Raw genomic sequence first — 17,216 nt, 5'->3', positions numbered from 1 at the left:
ATTTTACTTTTAAAAATTACATTTTCGGTAAATAAATTAAAGATGAAATAAAAAACTAAAAATAAATAAAACATAATAACAATCCAAAATAAACAACACTAGAAAAAGTGTTGGATTTTGTAGGAATTCGATTTACTATTCCCACACCATATCTAAGCAATAGTAGGGAAAGCATTTTAGTGTGAAGGAGTTATATGTCATCCCTGATTCAAGGATGGCACAAGGAAGCCCAATCTGTTCACCAAATATTTATGCCATGCTGTATTCTCATGAGTAGAAGCGCAGAATGGAAAACTTGTGGCATTAAGCCATGTTTGCACTAGTCAGTTAAGCTCCATTTGGAACATGGAATATTGAGTTTTACATTTGCATCTGTGTTTATTAGTTCACCTATTCCAAACAAGCTATGTTATCGAGACACATTCATCGAGACACATTCATTGTTACTGGCATGACATAAATATATGTTGACGTCTTAAAAAATGTCAAAGGAAAAAAAGGAGTGCACAGCCAGACCTCAAGCCTTAGTTGCAGGGACCCTCAAAGGAGCCAATCGTGGTTTTATTAAAAAAAAATCTAAAATGTGTCCCACGGACCGGTCCCGGTATATTCGCATTAAAAATTGCTCCATGAGTCCTTGGTACTACAGACGTTATGTGCCATTACAGATGTCAAAACACCATGAATCCTAAAACCGTAATAGTTAGTGCACATTCATATGATTATTACTAGTGAACAAGGCCATATTCCAATTCATTTCAACAAAACAGAAAATTAAACACGCAAAAAAAAATTTCCTGCCTCAAGGATTGCATGATAACTTGTAAGGGAAATAACTCTGCTAACTTGTAAGGGAAATAACTCTGCTAATCATCACAGGGTGTCTTCAGTGTGATTTTATCTGCCCCCTGCACATACTTAAAACATGGGCCGCGGGAGGCGGTGCGGGAGGCGGTGCCAGCCATGATAGCCCAGTCAAATGTCACCCGGAGGAGGGAACCTTCCCCCTACAACAAGCTTGCGAAAACGGAGGGCACCTGATTGGTCGCCCCCCAGTCCCGCTGCTAGCCCCCCAATCACTGCATGAGGCTGTAAGCGGTCAGGGTGTTCAAAAGGTGGTGTAGATCCCAAACTGGACACACAACCTCCCCCCCCCACCAGTCGAAGCGGAATCCCACCCATCCACGCCAAAACGAAGTGGGCATCACAGGCCTAGGAAAGGGCGGAAGAAACCCAGAAGATGTCCAAATGAGGAAATTATTATAAGTAGATGAGCTGCTCACACAAGTGTCCTTGGGATGCTACACGGCAGGGACACTGAGGGAGCGAATGGCAGGACACAGCCACTGGCAGAGTAGATGAGATGCTCACACAGGTTCCTTGGGATGCCACATGGCAGGGGCACTGAGGAGCAGGCGAGGGGCCAACAAGGGTACTGGGCAAGCAGAATGGCAGTTGCAGCCTGCGTGGGACGGTCCTAATAGACACCCACAAATCCGGTAGCAAGGGAAGCCTGCAACTGTAAACACAGAGGCCTTGAGTAAAGGGGCACCTCGAACAGGAGTGCAGTGCCGTCATAAAAGGAACAACAAGAAAATTAAAGGACAATGAATGGTGTAAAATGACATGGATGTTTATGAATGACCAACCAAAAGTTGCGAGATGTACAAAAAATGTTGTAATAAACTGCAGCCTTTCTATGCAACATATCATGTCGTCAATGGAATGATTTATGGGTGAGGGACGCAGGTTTGGGCAGGTCGCTGAAAATGAGGGGGGAGGACTCGCACCTGGGGGGAGTTAACTCCTTGCACACTAGTTTTTGTTAAACATATTTTCTTAAAACAAATGCACATTAAAACACAGGGCAATAATCATATATGCAGATGCGCAGAGTGGATTCGCTTTTTTATCACGGAGCGTAGGATTCACTCGAGGGCTCGCTCGCCTCTCTCTTGAGCCAGTGTACCTGTGGCACATGGAACCTTTAAACCCAACGTAAAATCCTCGAAGTGCGAGTTCCTCCTCTTTTTCCTGGGGAGTTCATAGCAAACACAACTCGGATTTGAATTCACACATCCGGCTGGGGCACGAGGGGTGTTTTTACTGCATGTTAACTGGTCCGTGCGCAACAGCTGCCTTTGGTTGTTGATGTTAGTGCACCTGTGCACGGAGTCTAATATACAAATCTCTTATTTTCCCATTAAAATTAGATTTTCGAAGAAGTTCCAGGCTCAGACAGAGGATTCTTCTCTTCGGAATAATAAATCGGCTCGTTTTGGGAAAACAAAACTTTCTTCTCCAGGAGCGGTATATGTCGACACTCTGAAGTGCCGCCATTTTCTTTTTAATTTTCGACGACGCCTTGGTCCGTCCGTGTAGAATACCAGCCAACAGCTTCCGGATCGACCTTCTTTCCCACCTCCACTGGTGCTGCTGTTCGTGAAATATGCCTCTGCGGTGTGTCCATGCTCTGGCTTTCTTAATGGGACTAGGAATTCTACCGAGGCTGACAGAAGGTGACGAGCCCGTCGCATATCAGGTCTTCCAGGAAGTCGGTGACATCATGCTCGGCGGATTGTTTCCTATCCACTCGAGCGTGAGTGACGTGGGTGACCCCTCGAGGCCGGAACCACTGACCTGCACGAAGTAAGCCCGGCTGTGCAACCGTCCGAAATTTCAGGTTTGGAATGGAGGGTGGATATTTACATGGTGTAAGACGGGAGGTCAGAGGTCATACCTGAAAAAGGTAGCTCAATAGATTATACTTGAGCCAGTACTGATACCTATGTAACCTGAAGGTTAGATGTTTGAATATAGACTGGGACGATCCCTTTTATATTCCCATGAGAGAGCTACAGTTAATACTATTGAGCTGGGAAATAATGGTCCCTTTCCTTCAATTCGTTGTATGGTGTGCACTGCAGAAATGGGTAATAATGATATAGAAGCTGGAAGTAGAGCTTTGGGTAAGGTTGCTCTGTGGTTCCATGTCACCCAGAGTGTAATAACCAAGTCATGCACCCCTCTTGTGCAAATGTTTATTTTAGGTGTACTGGTGCAGTTGGATCGACTTGAATATACCTAGACTACAACTCCAATAAAAAAATTAGATTGAGAAGGGCTGGAACTCTGTTATATGGTAACCTAAGGATTACCAAAGGTTAACTATTTTCAAAAGTGTCCATTTGTAGTGCATAAGAGATTGCATAATGGTCAATTTTATTTTGAGAGATGTTTTTCTAACAAATTAAGTTGAATGTAGTGGCGTCTGCAAAGCAAGATACCTGACAATATATTTGAGGACAACAAGATGAATTTGTCGTAATAAAATATGCCTTAATTTCCTGGCAAACCAGTGATGGGCCCTTTTACTCTATCGGAGTGTTATAGCAACCAAATTGAATATTGAAGGTTGTTGAAAAGGCAATATTAACTGCCTATCTTTCAATTCTTTTGCCATCAGAATAGAAGTGTGTTGTGATGTGAGATTCTTAAACACATATGTTGCAAGAGCAATGTTGTACCTAATAGAACACAGTGAAGAGTGGAAGTTGGGGTTTTCCTCTACCCCGCTGTTATCTTTGAAACAGAGGTTCTCTGTTAGTTCGAGTTGGGTAGGAGAACATTCTTGGCATGATTTGTAGGAGGTGCATGTTTTGTGAAAACTGGTTACAAGCCCTTGTTATAAATGATTTCGTCTTTGGTGAAAATAAATCAGCCTTTAGCATTGTACAGCTACAGTACAAACTAGTCTTCTTAAATGTACTAATTATAATCGCCAGAAGTTACTTTGCCTAGTTTACAGCCGAAGTATAATGTTGATATTGAGAAGAAGCAGAGCGGATGGATTTAGTTTGGATAATGTGGCAAGTAATGGAAGCCCCTTTGCGCGTAGTAGAATCAGCAGTGGAAAACAGCAAATGCTTTCATTTTCCTGGCAAACAGTACAGAAAATGCATAACTCAAATTAGCTTTTGATAATATGGAACTTTTCAGGACCTATTATTATATGATTGCATTTAAGGAAGCGCCACAATATTTTTAGCCAAAATGTCCAGAAATTAAGTTTAGCAAATATACTGCAATAGCTGTAAGAGTGTCAGTTAACACTCTAGTAGTTGGGGGGTGGTAGTGTGGGTGGAACCGGACAGGGAGGAGTCGGGGAAGGAAGTCGGCAGTGTAGAGTAGGGACAGGGAATGAGTGGACGTGAATAAAGAGTTCACACAAATCAGTCGAGTCCGAGCCTTATTCTTGCGTCTAGACTCGACAAATGGCGACGAGGATGAGATGTGAGCGCATGGCCTAAACGCGCTATCCCGAACAAGCACCTCCGTTCCTGTTCCGCCGCATGTGCGGTAGTACCGCCGCGATAAGCGTGACTGCCGGGGCGCTCAACCCCGCCAAACTGATCGCGCCGAAGTCTGCCTGCCCAGCCTCCCTGAAATGCATCCACGTGCTGAGGGAGAAGAGCGCTTCTGAATGCGAGCACAGGCCGAGGTCCGGGTGCTCACCCCAGCCTCGTGAGCGAGGAAGAATTGCCGCCGTTGCCAGGAGCCCACCCCGGTCTTACCTGCCGCCAGGAGTTGGTGGAGAACGCCGAAAGCCTGCTCCCCCACGCCACTGCACCCGCCGCTGAAGCTGCTTGCCCGGTGAGTGCCTGCACATACTGCTTGTAGACACCGAGGCCCTGGGAGTGCAAATTGGAGCCAAATCTCGTGGGAGACGAGATTTTGATGGCGGCGGCCATCTTGGAGTCAGGCAACTGCTTCTAACCCCTGTTAAAGACATAGGGCGGCCATTTTGGAGTCAGGCAGCTGTGACTTTTCAACAAACCCTGGCAACTACAAGACCAAAAGATACCATTAGGTGCTACGAACTTGTTTGTACGCAGTGACAACACGTAAAGGCAAGCGCTCTGCCAGTGCACAACCCTTTGCAGTGGGTACACACAGTGAAACGACCCACAACGCCACAGAGTGAGTGATTGATAGACACTGATCTTGCCACAGGTCACTGCCGGAAGAGAGTTAGAGGGACGCGCACACTTGCTGAGATGTCAAGATCACTGACACGTCAAGCCCAAAATCCAGCTGGCGACCGCCGACCCGGCATGATGGGCATTTCGTTCCTACGCCCCCCCGAGCCGCTCGCACTTGTGGCTGGAGGAGGAATGGGCCTCAGATGGCAAGAATGGCTTGAGGACTTTGAGGATTTTATGCAAGGTCCCAGGTGACGGAAGAAGATCAGAAATTAATTGCGATGCGCAACCTCGTTGGAAAGGAAATTAGTCAGCTTATCAAGGAACTGCCCACAGATGATACCGGATCTTACACCAAAGTGCGTGATGCGCTCAACAAGAAGTTCCTACACAAGAAGAATGTCGATTATGAGAGGTATACCTTCAACCTAGCATCGCAGGAGAAAGAAGAACCAATGAGCACGTTCATCACAAGGCTTCGACGGCTAGCCCGCTATTGTGAATTCGATGCTTTCTCCACTGAAGATGCTCTCAGGTTACGCATCATAGAGGGTTGTCAATCAGAATCCCTGAGACGACGGCTATTGAAGAAAAGTTATACCCTAGATGAGATCGAGGAGATGACCAGAGTCCATGACCAGGCGGAGGAACACGCCAAGAAGATGAAGGCCGGACGTACGGAGAAGCGTGAGCAAGCCTTCCGACTTCAATCACGCACCACTCGCAGGTCCTCTCATGACCGACCAAGAACATCGAGGCAAAGAACCCATCATCAACCCACCACTCGCAGACACCATGGGTCAAGCAAAAGGGACAAGAGACGAGAACGTCCGCTCAAGTGCTACAGGTGCGGATATGACTTTCCCCACACGGATGGATGTCCCGCCCTTGGGCAACAATGCCGGAAGTGCGGAAGAGACAACCACTTTGAAAATGTGTGTGGAGAATACCGGAAAGACAAGGAGAAAGATCCTGGGTGGTCCTCTCATCCGACGACCACACGACACCATGCCAAAGCAGTCCGTGACCACCGAAGGTCGTCCACAGGATCTTCACATTCAAGGAAGGCCTCACACAGATCATACTGGTCGAGAAGGTCACCTTCTCAAGAGTCGAGATCGCCATCTCCTGCGTCCCAGGACAGTGACGAATATATCTGCATGGTGGCTGACCCCGGTCAACTCAAGAAATACCCGCAACTTGATATCCGTGTGGGTGACCACGCAACCAAATTTGTGCTCGACAGCGGTGCCTCCCTGAACTATATTCCAGTAACAGAATATCAGAGAATGACTCCCATTCCCTCATTGAGTCCAGTGCACGTGAAGGTGTACACGTGGATGTCCAAGAAACCACTTCCCTGTCTGGGAAAGTTTGCAACCACACTCACTCACAAAGATCCCACTGTGCCTGCTCATATACATGTCATTGAAGGACCGGAAGCTGACTGTCTTCTCAGCCTCCCTACCGCTGAACGTCTCCGGCTGGTGGAGATCCTATATCGCGTGAGTGACGACCCAGACATCATTCACAAATTTCCCAAGCTGTTCACCGGGCTTGGTAGAATGGCTCGCTGTCAAGTACGGCTACACGTCAATGAGCAGGTGACACCGGTAGCCCAGCATCATAGAAGGGTCCCATTTCATCTCCAGCAAGCCGTTGAGGAGGAAATGCAAGAGTTGCTACAAGCGGAGATCATCGAGAGAACCGACGGACCCACTCCATGGGTTACGCCGGTTGTGATTGTACCAAAAAAGGGTACTCCAAACAAAGTGCGCCTCTGCGTTGACATGAGGGTACCCAATACTGCCATCGAGCGGGAGCGACATCCTGGACCGCATCTGAGTGACATGATTGCGTCCCTCAATGGCGCCCAAGTCTTCTCCAAGCTGGACCTCAACAAGGGGTACCATCAACTTGAGCTACATGAAAAATCACGCCCCATCACCACGTTTGCTACTCATCTTGGACTTTTCAGATATAAGCGGCTCAGTTTCGGAGTCTCTTCCGCCGCAGAAATATTTCAAGAAGCCATAAGGAAGACAATCCACCACGTTCCAAATGCCCTAAACTATAGTGACAACATACTTGTCTATGGCGCAACGGTACAGGAACATGACACAGCATTGGACAGAGTCTGTCATGCCCTATTAGATGCAAACCTCACACTGAATAAAGAAAAAGTGTGAATTTCACAAATCCACGTTGAAATATTTTGGACATATATTCTCTGGAGCCGGGATGAAACCAGACCCTGAAAAAGTTGCGGCATTGAACGACACCAAAAGCCCTCAGGATGTAGGCGATGTAAGATCTTTTCTAGGAATGGCAAGCTATTGCGCTCGATACATATGGGACTTTGCTACCATCAGTTATCCCTTGCGCAACCTCAACAAACAAGGGCAGCCCTTCGACTGGACCTCACAATGTGAGCGAGCTTTTCAGGAGATCAAGAAGGCAGTTGAATAAGCAGACAATCCGAAGAGGAAAACAGAAATCACAGTGGAAGCCAGCCCTGTTGGCCTAGGCGCCATCTTGGCACAGTATGATCAGGGTACGGACCAGCGACACATCGTTGCATATGCCAGCAGGAGTCTCACGGGCACAGAAAGAGCTTATTCTCAGCCCGTGAAGGAGAGCCTCGCCGTCGTGTGGGCCTGCGAACACTTCCATATATTCGTATATGGCAAACATTTTACGTTGGTCACAGATCATCAGGCCTTGGTCACTATCTTTGGCACTCCACGTGCTAAAATGCCTCCCAGGATAGAGCGATGGGGACTCCGTCTTCAGGAATACACATAAACCATCATACACAAACCCGGGAAGGCTGCCAATCCTGCGGATTTCATGTCGAGACACCCCAAAACCACAAACACCGCGGGGTCGTCTCTTGCTGAGGAATATATCCATTTCGTGGTTGACCAGGCCAGACCACCTGCTGTCCCGCTGGAAGCCATTCGGAATGCCACCACACAAGATGCTGTCCTACAGCAAGTGAAGCGTCACCTTCAAATGAACACATGGCGACACTTAGATGAGGATGAAACCAGAGATCTGGGTGAGAGGCACGAACTGAGTGCGTTCAAACATGTTAGGGATGAACTATCCGCCACGGAGGACGGCCTTATACTTCGAGACCAGCGAATAGTCATTGCTTTGCAACTTCGCCAAGGTGAAATCAATTTGGCACATGAAGGACACCGAGGAGTGGTGGCAACTAAAAGAGCACTCAGAGAGAGAGTGTGGTTTCCGCTCTTGGATCAAATGGTGGAACTGACCCTCAAAGACTGCCCTCAGTGTCAACTGGTGAGTCAGGGAGAACCTCCCGCTCCCCTACAAATGTCCGCACTACCTAATGGCGTCTGGCAAGATGTTGCCCTGGACTTCTTTGGCCCTCTCCAATCCGGGAAATACATCCTAGTTGTCATGGACAAATATTCAAGATTTCCAATCGCCCAATTCGTCTCGTCCACGAAAGCTACCACAACCATCGCTGTCCTAGATGAAGTCTTCGCTGCCTGGGGCATCTCCAAGACAATCAAGACAGATAATGGACCACCCTTCAACGGTCAGGAGTTTGGGGAGTTTGCCAAACATCTTAATTTCAAACATCGTAAGGTCACACCCCTGTGGCCACAGGCCAATGGCATGGTTGAGCGGTTTATGGCCACTTTGAAGAAGACACTCCAACAAGCAACGCTTGCCAAGAAGGATCCCCAAAGTGCCCTGAACGAAGTGTTGCGAGCATACCGCACAACTCCATACGCGACCACTGGCAAGTGCTTGGCTACTCTAATGTTGGGGCGATCCATACGAACCAGGATACCCACTCTGGACGATGCATTGCTGGCACACAATCACGAACTTGAACACGACGACCTGGTTGTCGCAGACCGAAAGGGAAAGGAGAAAATGAAATCTTATGCAGATGCCCGGAGGAGAGCCAGAACCCCGTCTATTCATGAAGGAGACTGGGTTTTAGTCAAACAGGAACAACAGAGGAAAACGGACTGTCGATTCCGAGCCGAGCCGTTGATGGTCACACAGCAAAAAGGGACTATGATCACCGCAGAGTCCGAAAACAAGAGAGTCACAAGAAATGTATCGCATTTCCAAAAATGCTCTACGGCAGTCAAAGACGTCCTTGATGATTCGTCTAGAGTTGTGGTCAGTGAAACTGCGGTTGGCAGCAGCGCCATGACAATGCCCGCGCGTCGCGCCGAGTCTGAAAATGAGAGCTCAGAAGTACATCTGAGACCACGACGAATCATTCGAAGACCAACGCGGCTAATTGAAGAACTGTAAAAGTGTTCACACTGACTTTGAAATGGTGAACTATTGACACTATAAGTGATTGTTGTTTTGTTTAAGAAGAGGGGAGATGTAAGAGTGTCAGTTAACACTCTAGTAGTTGGGGGTTGGTAGTGTGGGTGGAACCGGACAGGGAGGAGTCGGGGAAGGAAGACGGCAGTGGAATGACAGGGACAGGGACAGGGAATGAGTGGACGTGAATAAAGAGTTCACACAAATCAGTCTAGTCCAAGCCTTATTCTTGCATCTAGACTCGACAATAGCGAACTTAATCAATGTTCTGAGAGAAGTTTCCCATTGTGAGGTTTACCTGAAGGGTTCCAATGCAGAATTATTTCCGCTGCAAAGCCACGGAAATTTTCTCAAAGAATTTGAAGTGGAACATCTACCCTGGTTATGATCCGACAAACAACAGATGCACTGAAAGGTTCAACAGTGTGTTTAAACAGAGTGTTCAGATTGTTCAAGGGAAAGGTATGTAATGCCTGAAAAAACTGAATTTGTATTTGGGAATACAGGAATATTGCAGGAATATCTCACAGTGTGAAACGTGTAAGTTAGTCTCTATTGGAAATATGTGCATGGTGGCTGAGCAATCATTTGGGTAGAAAGAAGAACGCTTGAAGTGCTGGAAAGGTCATGACTCATACGAGATTTACTAATGTCGAAGAATTTAACAATTGGGAAACATCGCGGTCATTACCACACATTACCTTTATCACGCATCCATTACAACTTATATGCCTTTACCACACATGTCTTTACAATGAAAATGTAAGTATATTTACATATATATGTATATATTTATATATATATCTTTATATATATATTTCCTACAACTTATATGCCTTTACCACACATGTCTTTACAATGAAAATGTAATTATTTAGCAGTTAAGTATATATGTGTAAATATATCTTTATATATATATATATATATATATATATATATATATATATATATATATATATATATATATATATACATATATATATATATATCTTTATATATATATATATATATATATATATTTCCTACTGGCGACAGCCAGTAGATAGTTAAAGTTAGGACCAAAGTTTCCATAGGAAAAGCATTTTTTGTTTTGACAATAACGTTAAGGCCGCTTGACGAATCTCCACAAAAGTTTTCCCAAAACTTCCCATTTTTGGTTGAGCTGCTGTTTTGAAAGTTTCGGGTTGATCCGTCAAGCAGGGCCGACAAAAAAGACGGGTCCCAAAACTCGTTTTCCCCTTGTTAAGTCTATGGGGATTTTTCATTTTTTTAACACTACTTCAGCCTGAACTGCTTACCGGAATTACACCAAATTTGGCAAAAAGCTTGATGTTGGTCCAGGGAGCGTGCTTTATGTGATTTAGTGTAAATCCGTTAATTCGTTTTTGAGATATCTATCTTTAAAAAACATAGATATCTGGGGACGCGATTCCTTGCAGTGGACTTCTGAATCCTGCTAAAATTTGATTTGTTGTCAATACTGTGAGAAGTTGGCCTGGCATATGCTGTCCCCTATTCTCATGGGCACCTTGCACTAGTCCAAATGACCCTTATTGATGGTAGGTTTAAAGATAACCTATATCGAAAGCTATCCTAGTGGTAGCTGTGGAGAGCAGCCTTCAGGCTAAGTCTTGAAGGAATGTAAAGCAGCTTGTTTTACCAGTCTATAATCTCATGAATGACCAAATGAAAGGAGAACCACACCAGGTATATATATAAAATATATGTATTTATTCTCAACACATCCCTCTAGTCTCTTTATGAGGCTAGAGGCAAAAGTACATTCAGTAAACTTATTTAGCACACAGTAAATTAGCACAATATGTGTTGAGCCCTAGGGGTGTACCAAACCATATATTAAGAAAGTGGTATAAGAACCACGACTGACATAGATACAAGGCCTAGTGCCTTTAGAACCGCTGGGGCCACCAGGAACCACCCAAGGTAGTGACACAGGGGACCCATGGGGGATGCGTGCAGTGTCTAAACACAGCTGCGAATCACCATTAACTTCTATGGGGAAAGTCGCGGTTGGAATTTTAAAGATAAAGGACACTTAGAAGAGGACTTGGAGCAAACCCCTTTAGAACTAGGCAGTTCTAGAGTCAATGCCCACGGGAGCACCGGAGTACTCGAGTTACCTCACCCGGGTTTCGTCGTCGATTTCAAAAGCGATCTGCTGCAAAGTGCTGTTGGTCGACCAAGTCGAAAGTGTCCGGGTGGATCCAAGGGTGTATCGGAGATGTGAAGAACCTGAAAGCAGAGGGGACATAGTCTGGGTCACTAGCCAGTGACCAGGAAGGCGATGAGCGGATGCCCACTGATGGGTGGTTGCCGGTGATGAAGGTGAAGCTTGACTCTTCAGCCACGAGGACCAGGAGATGTCGACGATGACCAGGTTCTGGATTCGAGCTGTGCCACAAAGGATGTCGAGTGCTGCGGTGTCGGTTTCCGGATTGGACCCAACAAGCCTTGGCAACAGCAACCCACGCAGAAAGCAAAGATTGGCTTTGGTGCAGACCAGCAAGGTCTAAGGGACTCACCACTCAGTGGGGAGTCAGGGCACGTTTGGAGCAACCAGGAAAGCCCAAAGGAAAGAAGAGTTACCTTCGTGGGGACCCACCAGTCGACGGACCAGGGATCGCGAAGGAGCCTCAAGCGGAAATGCTAGAAGCGGACCCACGGAACACTGGTGGAGTGTAGGCCCACAATCTTTGGTGCAGATAGTGCTCGAGGCTTGGGCTGCAAGTAGCCCAACGCACAACTTCGGGAAAGCTCGGGAAGTTGATGCACTTGCAATTGTGCAAGGTGTCCAGGAGTTCCGGTTCCACGTCACTCATGAGGGCTGCGGGTCTCAGATTTGCTGGGATCTCGTGTCGGCTTCTGAGAAGTCTGGAAGTCCATATCCTGAGTCGCAAATACTTTGGAGTCCGGCGGGAGCTTCGGAAATGCAGACCGGCAAGATGCTTCTTTGGTGCCTGTTTGAACAGGGGAGTCACTCCTTGACCCCAAGGGAGATTCTTCCGTCTTCTCGTCGTGAGGAATGTCGAATTTCCAAGATATATGTTGCAGAGTTTCGTCCAGGTGTAATCTGAAGTCCTAAGGACTGGGGTCCCATACTTATACTAAGAAAGGGGGCTGGACATACTCCGGGGACCCACCTATGGGAGGGTCTGGGAAGAGGGCTGGTTACACCATTTCCTTTGTCCAGTTTCGCGCCATAGCAGGGGCTGAGTGCCCCTGCAACCGGTTTGAACTAGGGTATGCACAGGGACACCAAGTGTGCCCCCAGCACTGTCTGAAAAGCATTCTCTGAATGTACCCACCCAGCCCCAATGCACTAAAGCCTTTCTGGGGAGTGGTTACACCTCCCTGTGACAGGAAACCTATTGTCCAGGCCTCCCCTGCCGGAGTTTTGTTCAGCAGCAGGAGGTCAGACCCGTGTCTGTGGCATCCATTTTGTATTGCCAGGGCTCTTTTAAACTATTACCGGTTAGACCAGTGTGCAAATGTCTCTCCCTCTAGAAGGGTGGAATTCTACCCCCGCCGCCAGGACTGGCGGGGGGTAGGATTCCAAAGTGTTTGACACCAAACACAACATGTTTCCATACAGCCATTCCAAAGTTAGCATTTACCGCGAGGTTATAATGCACTTAAGAGTATATGGTCTGGCTGCATCACAGAACAGCCTCAGAGAACAGCTTCCGAAAGCTGCAGAGGGGTCCTGCTCATGCACGGGCACCCTCTCACACAAAACCAAGCACTCTGCCTTCAGGATTGAAAAGGCCTGCCATAGAAGTGACTAATAGATTTATATGTGTCAGTGATTTAAAGGTAGATATAGGTAACCTATATCTTAGTAAGGGATGCATGCACCACCTTACCCAGGCTGCAGTAGAAGACCTGTGGTGCCATTTTGGAAGGCTTCCCAGGGGTGGCATAATATATGCTTCAGCCCCTGGTAGGCCTCTGGGGTACCTATGCCCTTGGTACCTAATGTACCATATACTAGGGACTCACAAGGGTAACCAAGTAACCAATCTGGAGTGTACCTAAAGTACATGCAATCATTTTAGAGAGGAAGCAGCTAGGCTGAGGTCCTGAATAGCAGGGCCCCAGCCAGACTAAAGTAAAAAAAAACTGTGAAACACCAGCAAAAAGTGGGGGTAACCATGGTAAGCAGATCCTACTCTCCTACAAATACTTCAACCAGGAAGTGTTGACAGCCATCTTGGGACTTGGCTTGAAGCGGTCTCCCAGAAATAAAGTAAAAAGGGGAGAGGGTAGTCTTGGAAAGACGATGAAGCTGTGGGTTGATAGAAATGATCTTTATTAAGCTAACAGGAATGGCCCCCGGTCAGCCCCAACAGTCACTGCAGCTCCCAACTTCTAGAGCGCCACACAGGTTCTTGAAGTGGAAGCAACAGCGCGTCAGTAACATGACATGTGTGAGCAATAATAAGGATTACAAACACAACATAACACATCTCCCCTCCTAAATGGAAAATGTACAGCTTACATACTGATAATAAAACCTATGCGCACAATGCAAACTATGAATACAAAGCTAACACGCTGAAGTGCCAGGCAACATGTTGCACTCCAGCATATAGAATATAACATAAGCAGACAGCAAAACTCAATTGCAATCATACACTTCCAAATATCTGGGCCTGATTTGCATCACGCACTAGGTTCCCTTCCAATTTCCAAAGACCCTCCATTCTCAAACCCACTTCTCCTCACCCACTCTCTTCTGACTGACTGCATATGGCCACTTTCCTGGTGTTCCACTATTTTCCATCATCCAACTTGACAACATTCCCCTTTACTTCAACAATCACCTTAGGTGTTAATAGCTTGGAACATCCTTTCTTATGGAGATGATCAGTGTACACTCTGACCATCATGCCTTTGTTAAATACTGTGCTTTCTTTCCTCAATCTATTATTGTGACACAGTCTGTACCTTGTTTGATACTTGTCCACATTCTCACACAATTCTTTATAATTCACTTTAACTGTACCTTCTCCAGCCAGCCATGCTGCTGTACAAGGCACCCTACTGTTAAGCAGACTAAATGGTGTGACACCTGTTTCCAGTGGCGGCTGGTGACATTTGAAAGGGGTGGGAGCGTAAAGTTACCGTGGTACTGCACTCAGGCGAGCGCTCTTTGCGCGCGAGCCGGAGCAACCTATGGGGGGTTCGGGGGGTTCAGCCCCTCCGAGAAAAATTTGAAAAAAAAGTGGATAAAGGGATCTTTTTTTAAGCAAATTTGAGGAAGCAGGAAGGTTGATAAAGCACTTGCGAAAGTGTTATGACAGGATCTGGAACAACATCCTCATATCCATCAACTTCACCTCAACACTGCTGCAATGTATGAAATATTTGAAGACACACTTCTTCAAAGAATAGTATATCACAATGCAGTAACGACACTGATTCATGATGCAAGTAATAGAGGAGAAAATGTGTCAGAATGATGGCCCACATTTTATTAGACTGAACAAAGTTAATTTTCTTAATCAGCAGAACATGCTAAGCTACTAAAGCCTATTTGTAATGCAATCTGTTGCACCAGGCTTGGCACCAAAGCACTTCATGCTCCTTCTACAGATATTAAACAGAAGAGAGGCGCCCTCCGCTGCACTTGATCGAAACAGGCTGTGCCCAGGTGCAAACCGCTTTATTACATTTTAGGCAAGATACTCTTTGCAGTCCAAGGAGACTCGACTGTGGCATGTACTCAAGTTGACCATGAGACGGAAATAAAATCTCAAAATGCATCTTTTGTGACATCTTTGTGCACCTACTCCAAGACAGACATAACTTAAGGCAAGCCACTTTTAACGATTTTGCTAGACAACACTTCACACACAAGCATCACACTTGCATGCTGTTTAGAATGGCCATACAATCGAACCAGGCTTTTTCACCTTTAGAGCCCAATCAAGGCATAGATATTTTGCCAGATCACAGTTCTTACATGGTGGATGAAATACTTTCCACAGGTGGCTAGAGTAGACAAAGAAACCCATGCTATGTACCCACAGTCCCAAAAATAGCATGCATTTTGTTTTATTCTTGAGACGGGGCAAAAACCACAGCAATGTGCAAAACATTGATTGCCAAATGACGTATTCCTGGTACCGAGTCAGCTAGCCCCCATCAAAATGTTCATGCTGCACTGATCTAGTGACTCAGGACAAGTCATAGTGTAAAGTGTGCTGCATAGGAGTAGATATGAGTTATTGTTACTAGTACCATTATTTCCATACATGTTTTCCCAAAGCACACTGTTTTCCACTATTCTCCCTCTTGCACCCGAGAGATCTGGGAATGGAATTACAAGTAATTGCAACTGAACAAGGCCTTTGAACACCCAAAGATGAATCATTAATGTAGGAAGTGTATTTAAAATTCCACAATGGCATGTAATATTTATCCGTCCCATGTAAAATTCATGCCTGTAACTTGATTTAGTCTATTCGTGATCGGCATAACATTCAATGGCATAATTAGATGCAAGAAATTCCTTCATTCTCGAGCTTACATACTTACAATCGGCACACACGCGCTTTGGAACCCCTGAACCTAAAATGGAGTAAAAACTATTGGTTGTCTCAAAACAACAACCAAAAGCACTTCTCCAGAGTTGCTGGTCACCAATGCCCAGAAATAATATGCCCCCATTAAGAACTAGGCAAAACAGAACAGACCCTGATGTAATCAGGAAATCACACGAAGGTTAAAACCAGCCACAGTCACATTAAGCATAGCTAACAGTCGCGGCCGGCATTACGTGCGGGTGGGGGGGGTTGGAAATGGGGTCCCACTCGCGAGGGGATGAGGGGGGAGGCGGGAGGGGTATGGAAACGAAAAATAAATATATAAAATAAAATACAGTACTCTCACCGTCCGAGACTTCATCCCGAATCCCGCCGTCCTCGATTTGAAGTCCTGCAGCAGCACGTCATCAGGAAGGCGGCGCTGCAGGCAGCCTCCCGCCCCTCCACCGCCTCGTTCTTGATTGGTGCGGCCGGCTGCCCCAGGCTAAGTAATTTTCTCGCTGAGAGAACAGGGAGAGTGAGTGGGTGGTGTTACTCAAGGGCAGGGGGAGTGGCTTGGGGGAGTGGCTTTCCCACTATTGTTAATACTGTCTGTGTGGGCGGCCTCAGGCAGCCCACACAGTCAGTATTAACAACAGTGGGCAAGCCACTCCCCCAAGCCACTCCCCCTGCCCTCGAGTAACACCCACTCTAAACCAGGAAGTTAGTTCTGCTTTCTCGCCGTGCGAGAAGGCAGAAACAAATGGTAGTTATAAATAACTACCATTTGTTTCTGCCTTCTCGCACGGCGAGAAAGCAGGGGGGGCGGCGCCCTAACGCCCCCATGGGAAAACCGCCACTGCCTGTTTCTGAATAAGATGTGACACGATAATTCCATAACATCTTTCACCTGATCCTTCTAACACATATTGGTATGCCTTGCCAACTAAATGCTCTCTCCCAAAACACGGTTAAACCGTTCAATCATACCATTCCCACTTGGATGATAAACAGGGGTTTTGCAATGTTTAATGCCCCTTTTGTTCAGAAAACTGCTGAATTCTTCTGACACAAATTGAGGACCGTTGTTGGTTAACACCTTTGCCGGACGCCCCTTACGCTGATGTATGTCCTCACAGAATGCAATAACATTTTCTGTCTTCACCTCCTCCACAAATCCCACTTCCGGCTATTTTCAAAAAAATAATCCATCAAAACAATAGCATATTTTCATTAGCACCTTAACTTTCAAAAGGGCCACAAAAGTCCATAGCTAACCATTCCCATGGTTGTCTGGGTAATGATATTGGGCATATTGACGTCTCCAGAACCTTGTGAGATTTATCGCTCCAAGCACAGG

At 46.3% G+C, this 17,216-nt stretch overlaps 1 protein-coding gene across 1 annotated transcript in view; it reads left to right on the top strand.

Annotated features, from left to right (window-relative positions):
• The first annotated feature begins 228 nt into the window (after positions 1 to 228).
• The window catches only part of LOC144754518 (taste receptor type 1 member 3-like), a 210,800-nt gene continuing 193,812 nt past the window's right edge, over positions 229 to 17,216 (top strand). The window contains exon 1 of the mRNA XM_078642415.1: positions 229 to 2,649. Within this exon, the coding sequence (XP_078498541.1) occupies positions 2,450 to 2,649 (200 nt within the window). The 5' untranslated portion in view covers positions 229 to 2,449. The remainder of the gene's footprint in view (positions 2,650 to 17,216) is intronic.

The sequence above is a fragment of the Lissotriton helveticus genome, chromosome 5_1 (assembly GCF_964261635.1).
Source record: "Lissotriton helveticus chromosome 5_1, aLisHel1.1, whole genome shotgun sequence".
NCBI classification, from domain to species: Eukaryota; Metazoa; Chordata; class Amphibia; order Caudata; family Salamandridae; genus Lissotriton; species Lissotriton helveticus.
Note: the sequence above shows the minus strand (reverse complement) of the source record. Positions and strands in the feature narration are given on the sequence as shown.